Source organism: Pelecanus crispus, chromosome 1, assembly GCF_030463565.1.
Source record: "Pelecanus crispus isolate bPelCri1 chromosome 1, bPelCri1.pri, whole genome shotgun sequence".
In the NCBI taxonomy this organism is placed as follows: Eukaryota; Metazoa; Chordata; class Aves; order Pelecaniformes; family Pelecanidae; genus Pelecanus; species Pelecanus crispus.
Genome location: NC_134643.1, coordinates 200524850 through 200540678, shown reverse-complemented (window position 1 = coordinate 200540678; position 15829 = coordinate 200524850). Strand labels below are relative to the sequence as shown.

The window sequence follows — 15829 nt, the reverse complement described above, 5'->3', positions numbered from 1 at the left end:
TAGAATCATAGAACAGTTTGGGTTGGAAGGGACCTTAAAGATCATCGAGTTCTAACCCCCCTGCTGTGGTCAGGGACACCTTTCACTAGACCAGGTTGCTCAGACTGAACTAACTGAAAATTGTTAGGAAGTTTCACCGTTAGATTTACCAGTAGTCAAAGTGGTCTCATAGATTATCTTTTGCACTGTGCATCCTGGATATGACTTTGTGAATCAATTTTGATGTGGTTTTTTTCAGAAGTTTTTTAGTTTTGTCCAAGCAAACTATAAAAAAATTTAGAAATTCCAAGGGTAAAAAATTAGAAGAGGTATGTGGTCAAAAGGAGGATAAATCAGAGATAAAATCCTGAATACTTCTTACCTCACCTCATTGCAAAGCTGAGCTCCAGATCTTTGACTTCCTCCTAACTCTTTAGGCAGAGTCCCCTTTTCCTTGTTAATAGCTTATACACCTAGATCAGTTGCTGTAGCAGTTCACCATATTCGATTCCATTCCCCAGACTGACAAAAGTTTTTCTTAGGGTAAAACTCAGCAGCCAAGCAGGATGAAAAAGCAGGCTTCCTAATGCAGATACTACTGGTTTGCTGATTCAGCTCAAAAAATGAAGCCTGATCCTTGTCTCCATTAAATAAAGTATGTGTGACTCAAGGAAGCTGAGAACAGCCTTGCAAAGATGCTGTTGTCCTCTTGTGCTGTGTCTTGTTTTCCAGTTTCTCAGATCTTTATTCTAGACAGTGAAGTTCTAAAGTTTGTTTCATCTGAAAGCCTTTTTTCTTGGAAGCACCAGAAGAACTTAACCTAATTCTTGCAAAATAAATTTAAATTGGGGGAAAAAAAAAAGGCACAAAAAACCACTTCAAATCTGAAATAATAGGAGATGGACAGATGGAGAACTGCAGAAGGTCTTTGTGCGGAGGGATAGTTGTTGGAAGAAGGAATGGAAAATAACTCTTGTGACTGTGGAAGAAGACAGAAGAGGAGTTTAAGGTCAAACCAAATCATTTTATCCTGTGGTCATAGACAAGGACTGTGCACCAGTTGCAAACTAGAAAAATTCATATTTGTTTTTTTCTGCTGGAGATGTTTAACTCTGTTAGCACACTAGTGAAAGAAGAGTGTACTTCAGCATGTGTTTTTGTGTTAGCAGTGGGAGTTCTGATTATAATTACAAGGAACTTCAAGGCTTTCATATTTCCTAGAAGGCAATAGGGAAGGTTATTTGGTACTTGAATGTGCTGTTCTCATTTTCTCTGTTGTATGTTGAACAATTAATAAAAAACAAATCCTAGCAGCCAGTCATAACAGCATTGTAATACTGACCTGTAAAACAATTCAAAATTCTATGATATTCAAAATGAAGTTGTTCACTACAGGGAATCAGGTACAGAAGTAAAAGATGATCTATTTATTTTCTTAATTACAGTCTCCCCTTTATTTTTTGGCTTCAGTAGCTGCACATGAATATTATTTCCTTGTATAGTTTGTATGACTAAACTTCATTAACATTGCCTCTTTCTGATACAGAGCTATGATAAATGTTTTCTTGGCTCTTCGGAGACTGCTGATGCTAATAGAGTGTTCTGTGGCCAGCTTGGAGCAGTATACGTATTCACTGAAGCACTCAACCCAGCACAGATTTTTGCAATACATCAGTTAGGACCTGGATATAAGGTAATAATGTATCCTAAAAAAGGTAAAACTGGAAAAAGAAAATAATTGATAGATATAGTATGCATGTAGATATTCCTTTTAGGATCCTGTAGAGCTATGTAATTTGTTTTCAAGAAGAATATTCCTTCAAGTATCCTAACTAACCTTAATTTCCACCAGCTTTTTGAAAGATGCAAATTGTTTCTTTAAAGCATAGCTGAAGCATGTTTGTGTGTGAAATTTATGACTTCAAGTCATAATCAGATTAGAGCAAACTGAATAACAGGGCAAAAACTACTGTTTGTGTTTAAAACCTGAGTTAAGGCAGATTAACATTCAACAAGGCATAATAGAGCAATTCTGTTCAAATGCACGGTTTCAAACAGTTCTGCTGAAGTAAAAGCTGAGCTTTTTACTCATACTTTGCCAGTGACATTTAGGGGACAGTTGGACGAACTAATGGTGCATGGATAAACTTGCATCTCTAGTATGAACACTCACTTATGTCTTGGAATGGCTCTGTATAGTATTATTTCATCAAGAAAAACAACACGGATACTTTGCAGAAACTGCCTAGTGGAGAAGGCTTGAAAATGAATCTAACCCCAGTTATATATATATATATGTATATATACACACTGTTATAGAATCATAGAATCATTTAGGGAATTTATACCATCAGTTATTCCCAAATTTTCTTTTTCTGATTTGTGAAATTTGCAGTATCATCTGAAGTAGACTTTCACTTTTTTAGTATCTATCATATACTCCGAAAATAAAAACTTTTAAAAACAGCAAGTAAAAGTCAACATTTAGTTTCTAATAATATTAATTTGGTGTGCTGAAAATGATTGCTTTAAATCATTTGATGACAGCTAACACTTGAATGACAGTGATAGGTGAAAATACCTTTTATGGTATGTATGTAGTGTGAATAGCCAAATACATGTCAAGGTTACTTGGAGAAGAGGAAGTCTATTGTATACGGTTGATGGTTAAAACCTGCCTTGAAACTAAAAATGTTCAGTCAGTCAAGAGAAGTATATTATCTGTGCAAACAAGAAGTACTTTATACCAAACTTAATACTGTATTTTGTTTGAACAAATATTTCTGCAAATGTTTTTTTGGTCATACAAAAGAAAGTAATGTAACCTTATACTTCTTAATAATAAATGTAGTAAATCTTTATGAATTTATTAAGTTCCTGGATTTGCAGTAGCATATTGAAGTGATATCAAGTAGGAATAATGCTTTCATTTGTTTCAAGAAGTGCAAATTATTATGTAATATTTTGTGAGTGTTGAAGGGGTTCATAGGCATACATGCTTTCATGCTAAATGATGTTTCCAGTAGTTACTGCACTAACCTTTTTACAGTGTTGTCAAATTACCTTGCGTGATTCATAGGCTTCCCTTAAACTACATTTCTTCACACCTGTAGCTTAGTGATTTTTGTAAAATGTCAGTTAGATGAAATGTAATACTTGGGGGATATTCTTCTTTGGTATATCATGTTTTTAGGTTTATGTCATGTTCCCAGCACAGTTAATGCCTCCTTCCTCTCTAAAGTAGTTTCCTTCCTTGTCTAAAAATCTGAAAGTATGTTTTACTACTAACAGTTAAAAAGAGCAAGTTCCTAGAGCAGGACCCTAGAAATAAAACAATTCCTTTCTTTAACTTCCTTATTTCCAAAAAATAAGACAAAACAGAACCTTTTTTTCTCACCTTCTTCCAACGCAAGTTCTACCCACAGCAAAAAAAATGAACTATGTCCTGTATTTAGAGATCTCAGGGTGCTGATTGTGGCTTTCACTCAAAGCTTGCCTCTTTCATATTGCAGTTAAGTTTATTTCTGTAAATTCTTTTAGATTCTGTGCGGGTGCAAAGGTCCATCAGTTCAGAACACTTCAGTATGGTATTTCATAGTCCAGGGGAGCCTCAATTGACACGTAGCTCAAATTGCTGGACATTACAGATCACATTCTTGCTCTTACCTAACTTGCTGATGTAAAATGGCCTTTCAGAAACTTTCCTTAAGTAGTTCTCTACATGTCCTGTTCATTTGAATTGTTGGTACTCTTAGTCAACTGGGAGAATCAACTGTTCAGCTTTTCCAAAAGACCAACTATTCTAGATGCATTGTGAACTCTGGTTGTGCCAAAGCTTTTCTCCTACAGGAGGATTATTCAAAATACTTGAAATTTTTTGTAGAATGTCTTCATACAGATATTTTTTCTTTCCTATCACTGTCTGTGGTAGTTCCTTTGATTTACAACTCTTACTTTAGTCCACTATTCTGATTCTTTAGGGAAAGCACCCATCCCTTATTTAGTGCTCTGCCTGCTTTGTTCATGACAATAGACTATGATTTTGCCTCTCATTCAGCTACACTCACAATCATTTATAAGTCCCTAGTCTACAATAACTGCCATTAAGACCTCTGGAATACAGAGAAATCTGCATACTCTGCCAACATACCAGAGCTCAGGACAATGCAGTAGGCACACATCTGTGGATATATGTAGTATGTAATGTTGCAAATGTCACCAAAGCCACAAAGTTCAGGAAAAGGCAGATCTTGATCTACAAAGAAAAGTGAATCTGTTGCACCTTGTCCTACCCCTATTCTGTGATGCAGAAGCAACAGATTTTAGGATTAACTAGAGAAGTCATTAAAATAAGCTTTATTTATTATTTATATATAATACTTATATATTTTTATATATATAATATTAATATTATTATTTATTGCACTTTACATGCTTATTACTGAATGTTTTAACATAGAAACAGTTCATAATACTTCTGTGCTGGTCTTACTCAACATGTTCTTCTGAATGCATTTACTTGTAGCCAGCATGCCTTAATATAAAAATTTATTTATTAAGCAAATAGGTACTTTACTTTGCTACAACTGAAAATTTAGTATTTCAAAAGGCCTATTTTTTTTTAACAAAAAATGTTACATTGATTGTGTGAGTAGCAATACTGAAAAGCTGCCACACATAGTAACTATTGCATAGAAATGACATGTAATCAAACTTTTAAGAGAAGAGAAGAAAATATACTGGCAGTACAACTATGTGATTTGCCTCTTCCCTGTAGAGTCTTCCCAAATTCATCCATGAATTATCTTGAAATTTTAAATTATATTTAGTAGAAACATAGTACAATTCAATGTTTGCATTCACAAGTTTTATCTGTAATAAAGCATGCTCATTTTGAGTCTTGCAGTTGCTGAACAGGACTTTTACCTACTATGCTGACACTTTCAGTTGCTAGAGGTTGCAGAAAGAAAAAGGAAATGAGAGCAGCATCCTTGCTCTCGCTGTGCTTTTTCTGCTACCCATTGTTGTTCCCAGGCAGCAAAGAAGAGAGAGAATTTGTGTCTCAGCTGGGATCCTGAGGGGCTGGTAAATGCAGAATAGAGGGGCAAGGAAGGTAATGTGGGAGGAAGAGATGCATCTGATAGCAGTGTTTCGTGCTGTTTATAAAGGGATGTTTCAATAAAGCCCTGTCCTAATAGCCCTGTCAATTCTGTGCCACTGTTCTTAACCCTCCCATACACATTTCAACACAAGTTATCAGATTATTCCATATGTTGCCGCATCTGAGTTTGCTCTTGGTCAGTGCTGCAGTATCGATCTTTTTGTCATGTATGAAGGTTGAAGTAAAAATGCATTAATGCACGCACATACACACAAAATACTCTTGAAAATTCAAATTGGCTTAAGCCAATTATAGAGTACAAGATAATATTTTATGTATGATTGCTGAACCTACAGTAGCAAAATGGGGTGAATGGTAGGTCAAAAAGCAGAACTCTTGCTGCTAAAGGAAAGGGGAGAACTGCTGCTGTTTAAGTGGTGGTCCTGATCAAGTACATCTTCTTTTACTGGAGAGGACAGTGCCGGAGTAATTCTCAGCTCACTCTGTTCCCTCTCCCATTCCTGTAGGAGCAAAAACTATCGTTTATACCTTCTTTATGGATCCTGTATACATTTTTAACATACATAGAATACGTTAAATCTAAGGCTCTTTTTTGCTGTCTTTATGCCCTCACACTGCTTGTATCAGATCTCAAAGTTGCATTCCTCCACTGACCGGTAACTAATCGTTTGCAATTTGAGTTTATATGCTTGACAGCCTCTGCTATCCTGCTGTGGTTGTATTTTCCCAAGTCCCCAGTACAGTATGCATATACTGAATTTCTTTTTCTGTAGATCAATGTTAGTAATAAAAGAGTATCATATATCAGAATTTGTAGCCTCTCTTTCCATTCTGTTATAATAGTCTTTTGGGTAGGAGGCTAGCATTTCCAGTTTATGATCACTTTGGTTAGGCTTTGATGGCAGAATGTCCCTTTAATTCTTGTTTTGCTCCAAAAAATGTGAGGCAGTATTATATTGATTCATACCTTTTTTGTGCCTGACTTTCAAATAGTGATCTCTGATAAATTCTTGAGGGACAGTAAACACTGAAAACTAGGAGGTAGATTAATGCCAAAATTTGTTAATAAAACTGATTTTATTTTAACTTAAACAGTTTAGAAAGTTGTGAAATTTCATGGTAATGAAATGATACAAATTTTGTGTTCAAACACTTTGACATATTTAAAACAACAAAGTTATAAAAAAACTATATAGAGTTGTCCTGGTTTTGGCTGGGATAGAGTTAATTCTCTTTGTAGTGGCTGGTATAATGCTGTGTTTTGGATTTAGTATGAGAATAATGCTGATAACACACTGATATTTTAGTTGTTGCTAGGTGTCGTGGTTTAGTCCCAGCCAGCAACTCAGAACCACGCAGCCGCTCGCTCACTCCCCCTACCCTGATGGGATGGGGGAGAGAATCGGAGGAGTAAGAGTGAGAAACACTCCTGGGTTGAGATAAGAACAGTTTAATAATTGAAATAAAATAAAGTAAAATAATAATAACAACAATATAATAATAATAGTAATAATAATATACAAAGCAAGTGATGCACAATGCAATTGCTCACCACCCGACGACCGATACCCAGACAGTTCCCGAGCAGTGGTCGCTGCTCCCCGGCCAACCCCCTCCCAGTTTATATACTGAGCATGACGTCATATGGTATGGAATAGCCCTTTGGTCAGTTTGGATCAACTCTTCTGGCTGTGCCCCCTCCCAGTTTCTTGTGCGCCTGGCAGAGCATGGGAAGCTGAAAAAGTCCTTGACTAGCATAAGCAGTACTCAGCAACAACTACAAACATCAGCATGCTATCAACATTCTTCTCCTACTAAATCCAAAACACAGCACTATGCCTGCTGCTAGGAAGAAAATTAACTCTATCCCAGCTGAAACCAGCACAGTATCCACCCCTTATTCTATACCATCTACGTCATGCACAGGCCCTCCCCTTTCCAATGTGTTCCAATTAATCACCACCGCTTTCCCTATCTTGATATACACACAGATATCATTCCCTTCGTCTATGGCCCATCCCTCTAAAATGTCCATTGAGTTCATTTAGCCCATGACTTTGGGTTCCATCTGTCATCACAGTCTTTCAGAGCAGGAGAGGTGGTGTGCAGTGTTGGACTGTTGCATGCTGAAGTCAGTTCTCATTCCAACATGGTTTCATCAAAGTTCATTTTCATTAAGCTGGGCAATTCTTACTGCAATACCATTGATGTGGCATATAGCAATCATAATATACAGTATTATATACTTAATATTAACCTACTATATTATTATATTAACATGCAGTTAAGAGATAACATACAGTTAAGAGATAACATACAGTATTATAAAACAATTAATATCATACAATTCAGTTCATTAGCTATTTTCACCCAAAATCAAATTCCCTTGAGGTACACATTGGGCTTCCCCATCCTTTCGCATCACCCACCAAGTGCACCCAGGTCCTTGAGCAAAAGCAATCCCACGAATGGGTTTGCCTTTGCCAGAGGGGGAAGTAACCCAGACTGTCTTCCCCAGCATATTTTTCATGTGCACTACAGGAACTTTATCTCCTTCTACAGTACGTAAAAGCTTTGATTGGGCAGGGCCAGCTCGATTGGCAGATCCCCTGGTGTTGACTAACCAGGTGGCTTTTGCTAAATGCGTATCCCAATGTTTAAACGTCCCACCACCCATTGCTCTCAGGGTAGTCTTTAACAATCCATTGTATCGCTCAATTTTCCCGGAGGCTGGTGCATGGTAAGGGATGTGATACACCCACTCAATGCCGTGCTCTTTGGCCCAGGTGTCTATGAGGTTGTTTCGGAAATGAGTCCCGTTGTCTGACTCAATTCTTTCTGGGGTGCCATGTCGCCACAGGTCTTGCTTTTCAAGGCCCAGGATGGTGTTCCGGGCGGTGGCATGGGGCACGGGATATGTTTCCAACCATCCAGTGGTTGCTTCCACCATGGTGAGCACATAGCGCTTGCCTTGGCGGGTCTGTGGGAGCGTGATGTAATCAATCTGCCAGGCCTCCCCATATTTATATTTCAGCCATCGTTCACTGTACCCAAGGGGCTTGAACTGCTTGGCTTGCTTGATTGCAGCGCATGTTTCACACTCATGAATAACCTGTGCAATACTGTCCATAGTTAAGTCCACCCCTCGATCACGAGCCCATTTATACGTTGCATCCCTTCCTTGATGGCCTGAGGCGTCATGGGCCCACCGAGCTATAAATAATTCACCCTTATGTTGCCAGTCCAAATCCACCTGAGCCACTTCAATCTTAGCAGCCTGATCTACTTGCTGGTTGTTTTGATGTTCTTCAGTGGCCCGACTCTTAGGTACATGAGCATCTACATGACGAACTTTTACAACCAGGTTCTCTACCCGGGCAGCAATATCTTGCCACAATGCGGCAGCCCAGATTGGTTTGCCTCTGCGCTGCCAGTTGCTCTGCTTCCATTGCTGCAGCCACCCCCACAGGGCATTTGCCACCATCCATGAGTCAGTATAGAGATAAAGGACTGGCCACTTTTCTCTTTCAGCAATATCTAAAGCCAGCTGGATGGCTTTCACCTCTGCAAACTGACTCGACTCCCCTTCTCCTTCAGCAGTTTCTGCGACTTGTCGTATAGGACTCCATACAGCAGCTTTCCGCCTCCGATGCTTTCCCACAAGACGACAGGACCCATCAGTGAACAGGGCATATTGCTTTTCATTTTCTGGCAATTTATTATACAGTGGGGCCTCTTCATCACGTGTCACCTCCTCCTCTGGTGATATTCTAATGTTTTTTCCTTCTGGCCAGTCCATGATCACTTCCAAGATTCCTGGGCGACTGGGGTTTCCTATTCGAGCCCGTTGTGTGATCAATGCAACCCACTTACTCCATGTAGCATCAGTTGCATGATGTGTAGAGGGGACCCTCCCTTTGAACATCCAGCCCAACACCGGCAGTCGGGTGCCAGCAGGAGCTGTGCTTCAGTACCAACCACTTCTGAAGCAGCTCGAACCCCTTCATATGCTGCCAGTATCTCTTTCTCAGTTGGAGTATAGCGGGCTTCGGTTCCTCTGTATCCCCGACTCCAAAACCCTAGGGGTCGACCTCGAGTCTCCCCTGGTGCTTTCTGCCAGAGGCTCCAGGTAGGGCCATTCTCCCCGGCTGCAGTGTAGAGCACATTTTTAATATCCTGCCCTGCCCGGACTGGCCCAAGGGCTACTGCATGAACTATCTCACGTTTAATTTGTTCAAAGGCTTGTTGTTGCTCAGGGCCCCATTTGAATTCGTTCTTCTTCCGGGTCACTTGATAGAGAGGGCTTACGATCTGGCTGTAATTTGGAATATGCATTCTCCAAAACCCCACAACGCCTAAGAAAGCTTGTGTTCCTTTTTGCTAGTTGGTGGGGACATAGCTGTTATTTTGTTGATCACATCCATTGGGATCTGACGACGTCCATCTTGCCATTTTATTCCTAAAAACTGGATCTCCTGTGCAGGTCCCTTGACCTTACTCTGTTTTATGGCAAAACCAGCCTTCAGAAGGATTTGGACTATTTTCTTTCCCTTCTCAAAAACTTCTTCTGCTGTGTTGCCCCACACAATGATGTCATCAATGTACTGCAGATGTTCTGGAGCTTCACCCTGTTCCAGTGCTGTCTGGATCAGTCCATGGCAAATGGTGGGGCTGTGCTTCCACCCCTGGGGCAGTCGGTTCCAGGTGTACTGAACACCCCTCCAGGTAAAAGCAAACTGGGGTCTGCACTCTGCTGCCAAAGGGATGGAGAAAAATGCATTAGCAATATCAATTGTGGCATACCACTTAGCTGCCTTTGACTCCAGTTCATATTGAAGTTCTAGCATGTCTGGCACGGCAGCACTCAGCGGCAGTGTAACTTCGTTCAGGCCACGATAGTCCACTGTTAGTCTCCACTCCCCATTAGACTTTCGCACTGGCCATATGGGACTGTTAAAGGGTGAGCGAGTCTTGCTGATCACTCCCTGGCTCTCCAGTCGACGAATCAGGTTATGGATGGGAATCAGGGAGTCTCGGTTGGTGCGATATTGCCGCCTGTGCACAGTTGTGGTAGCAATCGGCACCTGTTGTTCCTCAACCTTCAGCAACCCTACAATCGAAGGGTCCTCTGAGAGACCGGGCAAGGTGGACAACTGTTTAATTTCCTCTGTCTCCAAAGCAGCTATACCAAAAGCCCACCGGTACCCTTTTGGGTCCTTGAAATACCCTCTCCTGAGGTAGTCTATGCCAAGGATGCACGGAGCGTCTGGGCCAGTCACAATGGGGTGCTTTTGCCACTCATTCCCAGTTAGGCTCACTTCAGCTTCCAGTACAGTTAGCTGTTGGGATCCCCCTGTCACTCCAGAAATACAAATGGGTTCTGCCCCTCTATAGTTTGATGGCATTAGCGTGCACTGTGCACCAGTGTCCACTAGAGCCTTATACTCCTGTGGGTCTAACGTTCCAGGCCATCGAATCCACACAGTCCAGTAAACCCGGTTGTCCCTTTCCTCCACCTGGCTGGAGGCAGGGCCCCTCTAACACTGGTCACAGTATTCGCTGTTCACTTCCTGTAAATGTGAATCAAAAGTCCCCTGATCAAGGTCGGAAGTAAAATTAGCCCTCTTACTCTGTCTCGGGAACTGCTCACTGGAAACTGGAGCTGCAATTTTCCTGGGAGAACCGCCTTTTCTAATAGTTTTTCCTTGCAACTCACGCACCCATGCCTCTAAGGTTGAGGTGGGTTTTCCATCCCACTTTCTCATGTCCTCTCCATAATCACGCAGGTAAAACCACAGGGTGCCCCGTGGTGTGTATCCTCTATATCCTCTCTCTTGAGCATAGGGACGTTGACTCCTAATGGCTGAGACACTGGTCCATGCAGGTGGGGAGTAGGACAGATCCTCTCTGAGTTGTTGGAACTCTTGGCACATTTTTTCAGACAGTTTTTCCACAGCCGAGACACAGGCCCATAGGGAGGAAGAGAGCTTTTCTTCATAGTCCCGGAGTTGTCTAGCCACTTCATCCACCATTGGTGCCTCGTCGTCTTTCCAGGCTAGTATTGCCAACGAGTTGGAATACGATGCTGGTGCGCTCCGTACCACCTTCCGCCACATGGATTGTGTGCACCTGACTTCATCTGGGTCTTTGGTTAACTGCTCATCATTCAGGTCACTGTAAATCACCTCCAGCACGCCTAATTCCCTCAGGTACTGGATACCTTTCTCTACGGTGGTCCATTTGCTTGGGCGGTATAAAACATCATCCTTGAAGGGATACCTTTCCTTCACGCTTGACAGAAGTCGCCTCCAGAGGCTGAGCGGTTTTGCCCCTTTTCCAATTGCTTTGTCAATGCCCCCTTCCCTGGAAAGGGATCCCAGCTGCTTGGCTTCCCTACCCTCTAAATCCAGGCTACTGGCCCCGTTATCCCAGCATCGGAGCAGCCAGGTGATGATGTGCTCGCCTGGATGACGACCAAAATCTTTTCGCATATCTCGCAGCTCACTCAGGGATAGGGATCGGGTGGTCACCATCTCATTTATGGGTTCTTCCTCCTCTGGTTCTCGTGATGGCCCTGGTTCATCTTCATCCCTTACTAAACGAACTGATTTCCTCGTGTATTTTTTCTTCTGTATAGGGGCAACTGATACCGGCGCAGGTTGGTTCTCTGGTTTAGCCGCAGTGCCTGCCACTGGGGTTGGAGTGGCTGCAGTACCTGTGGTGGGTGTTGGAGTAGCCGCAGTGCTTGTGGCTGTGGTTGGAGTAGCCACAGTGCTCATGGCTGTGGTTGGAGTAGCCACAGTGCCTGTTGTTTTGTCATCAGATCCAGAGACCCTCTCTTTCCCTTGAGGGTACTGAATAGTGTTGAACAGGGCTCTATAAGCATGGGCCAGTCCCCAGCATGTTGCAATGAGTTGTGTCTCTTTGGAGTTGCCAGGGTGAGAACATACTTCTTCCAAATACTTTACTAGTTCTTCAGGATTCTGCACTTGTTCAGGGGTGAAGTTCCAAAACACTGGAGGTCCCCACTGCCCTAGGTACTTGCGCATACGATCCCACACACCCTGCCACTCATAACTCTCCAGCCTTGGGGCAGATCTCTGGATGATATTCTTAAATTGCTTACTAACCTTTGTCAAAACCAAAACAATATTCCCAAGAAGTATCAATAGAAGTATCTTAACTGCCCAGGGATGTTCAAAATACTGAAAACTTTCTGTAATGAGGGAGGAAGCATTATAGAATAAGGTAATGAAGGTGCCATTCTGTAGTTCCTCCACAACAAACGTCTCCGAGGGAAAGGTATAATTGCTAACTCTCTCCATGAGGTGGTACCCGAAGTACAGTAATGACTTGTGTATAAAACCCAGATACAAAACCATGCTCAAGGTCAGGATTTTGATAAGGAACCTCCCAATCAAAACATCCTTAATCACTACAGAGCATAGCGCAATGCACAGACCAACACCAAGCTTTAACATGCACAGCCAAGAAAAGAACATGGTACAGATCAGATGAACTGATATCATGACCGGCAACTGTTAACAGATTCCTTAATACGCTCTAGTTAATCTGTTCTTATCTCAAACCCTTCGTGCCCCATGTTGGGCACCAAAAAGGACTGTCGTGGTTTAGTCCCAGCCAGCAACTCAGTACCACGCAGCCGCTCACTCACTCCCCCTACCCTGATGGGATGGGGGAGAGAATCGGAGGAGTAAGAGTGAGAAACACTCCTGGGTTGAGATAAGAACAGTTTAATAATTGAAATAAAATAAAGTAAAATAATAATAATAACGATATAATAATAATAGTAATAATAATATACAAAGCAAGTGATGCACAATGCAATTGCTCACCACCCAACGACCGATACCCAGACAGTTCCCGAGCAGCGGTCGCTGCTCCCCAGCCAACCTCCCCCAGTTCATATACTGAGCATGACGTCATATGGTATGGAATAGCCCTTTGGTCAGTTTGGATCAACTCTTCTGGCTGTGCCCCCTCCCAGTTTCTTGTGCACCTGGCAGAGCATGGGAAGCTGAAAAAGTCCTTGACTAGCATAAGCAGTACTCAGCAACAACTACAAACATCAGCATGTTATCAACATTCTTCTCCTACTAAATCCAAAACACAGCACTATGCCTGCTGCTAGGAAGAAAATTAACTCTATCCCAGCCGAAACCAGGACACTAGGTAGTGCTTACACTAAGTCAAGGACTTTTCAGCTTCCCATGCTCTGCCAGGTGCACAAGAAGCTGGGAGGGAGTATAGGCAGGAGAGCTGACCCAAACTGGCCAAAGGGCTATTCCATACTATATGATGTCATGCTCAGCACATAAACTGGGGGAGGTTGGCCGGGGGGCAGTGATTGCTGCTCAGGGACTGGCTGGGCATTGGTTGGCGGGTGGTAAGTGGTTGCATCACTTGTTTTTCCTCGGTTTTTCCTACCCCCGCCTTTCGTTATTTTCCTTTTCATTACAATTTTATTATCTATTATTATTATTATTATATGTCCATTATTAAACTGTTCTTAACCCACAAGTTTTCTTACTTTTGCTCTTCAGATTCTCTTCCCCATCCCACCGGGGGGGGGGAGGGTGAGTGAGTGGCTACGTGGTGCTTGGTTGCTAACTGGGGTTAGAAGACGACATCCCCTGATGCTATACCATCTATGTCATGCACAGGTCCTACTTTTTCCAATACATTCCAAATAATCAACACCACTTTTCCTGTCTTTTGATGCATACACACAGATATCATTCCCTTAGTCTGTGGGCCATCTCTCTAAAATGTCCGTCAAGTTCATTTAGTCCATGACTTTGGGCTCCCTGTCATAACAGTCTTTCAGGACAGGAGAGATGGTGTGTGCTGTTGGACTGTTGCATGCTGAAGCCAGTTCTGGTACCATCACCACTGCACTTGCTCAGTTTCATCAAAGTTCATTAACCTGGGTGATTCTTAGTGTAATATCATTGATATAGCATGTAGCAACCATGAAAGTGATGAGATGCAGTATTATACCCCCAGCATGGGGCTTGAAGGGTTTGAGATAGTAACAGATTAACTAGAGCTTAAGGAATTTAAATGTTAAAGAGTTGTGGGTCAGGATATTGATTCATCTCTTCTTGATATTAGTTTATCGGATCTACACCATGCAGGTTTTTTTTTGCTGTCAACATTAAAGATTGGTGTTGGTTTTTGCAGTTTGCTGTGCTCTGCAGTGATTAGTGATGTTTTGCCTGGAAGATTTGTTATTAAAACACTGGTCTTGACCTTAAACTATTACTTGAGCTTTGTACTGAAGCCCTTTACTGTACTTTGGGTCCCACCTCGTGGAGACAAGTAGCAATTATACTTGTTCCTCTGAGAGGGCTGATCTTACTCCTGGTTTTAATGAAGGAATTCCTGACTCGTATTTACAGGAAGTGAGTAATGAATACTAAGACCAGGATTAGAGGGGCCGTGCTTCCAGCCAGGTGGAGGAAAAGGGGTAACGGGGTTTACTGGACTATGTGGATTTGATGGCCTGGCACACCAGACCCACGGGAGTATAAGGATCTTGTAGACACTGGTGCACAGTGTACCCAAATGTTGTCAAGATGTACAGGGGTAGAACCCATCTGTATTTCTGGAGTGACAGGGGGATCCCAACAGCTAACTGTGTTTGAGACAAAAGTGAGCCTAACTGGGAATGAGTGGCAGAAGCACCCCATTGCAACTGGCCCAGACGCTCCATGCTTTCTTGGCATAGATTGCCTCAGGAGAGAGTATTTTAAGGACCCGAAACGGTACAGGTGGGCTTTTGGTATAGCTGGCTTGGAGATGGAGGAATTTAAACAGTTGTCCACCTTGCCTGGTCTCTCGAAGGACCCTTCTGTTGTGGGGTTGCTGAGGGCCGAAGAACAACAGGTGCCGATCGCTATCACAACAGTGCACTGGCGGCAATATTGCACCAACCAAGACTCCCTGATTCCCATCCATAACCTGATTTGCTGACTGGAGAGCCAAGGAGTGATCAGCAAGACTCGCCACCCTTTAACAGTCCCATATGGCCAGTGCGAAAGTCTAATGGGGAGTGGAGGCTAACAGTAGACTACCGTGGCCTGAATGAAGTCACGCCGCCACTGAGTGCTGCCATGCCAGACATGCTAGAACTTCAATATGAACTGGAGTCAAAGGCAGCCAAGTGGTATGCCACAGTTGATATCGCTGATGTATTTTTCTCAATCCCTTTGGCAGCAGAGTGCAGGCCACAGTTTGCTTTCACTTGGAGGAGCATTCAGTGCACTTGGAATCGACTGCCCCAGGGGTGGAAGCACAGCCCCACCATTTGCCATGGACTGATTCAGACTGCACTAGAAGAGGGTGAAGGTCCAGAACATCTGCAGTATATTGATGACACCATCATGTGGGACAATACAGCAGGAGAAATTTTTGAGAAAGGGAAGAAAATAGTCCAAATCCTTCTGAAAGCTGGTTTTGCCATAAAACAAAGTAAGGTCAAGGGACCTGCACAGGAGATCCAGTTTTTAGGAATAAAATGGCAAGATGGACGTTGCCAGATCCCAGCAGATGTGATGAACAAAATAAAAGCCATGTCTGCACCAACTAGCAAAATGGAAATACAAGCTTTCTTAGGTGTTGTGGGCTTTTGGAGAATGCATATTCCAAATTACAGTCTGATTGTAAGCCCTCTCTATCAAGTGACCTGGAAGAACAATGATTTCA

General features: G+C 42.4%; 1 protein-coding gene across 4 annotated transcripts in view; it reads left to right on the top strand.

Moving 5' to 3' along the window:
* Window positions 1-15829, top strand: part of NBEA (neurobeachin) — a 532307-nt gene that overhangs the window by 128336 nt on the left and 388142 nt on the right. For all 4 annotated transcript variants that reach the window (XM_075727933.1, XM_075727935.1, XM_075727932.1 and 1 more), the window contains exon 8: window positions 1526-1672. In XM_075727933.1, coding sequence (XP_075584048.1) covers window positions 1526-1672 — 147 coding nt within the window. The remainder of the gene's footprint in view (window positions 1-1525; window positions 1673-15829) is intronic.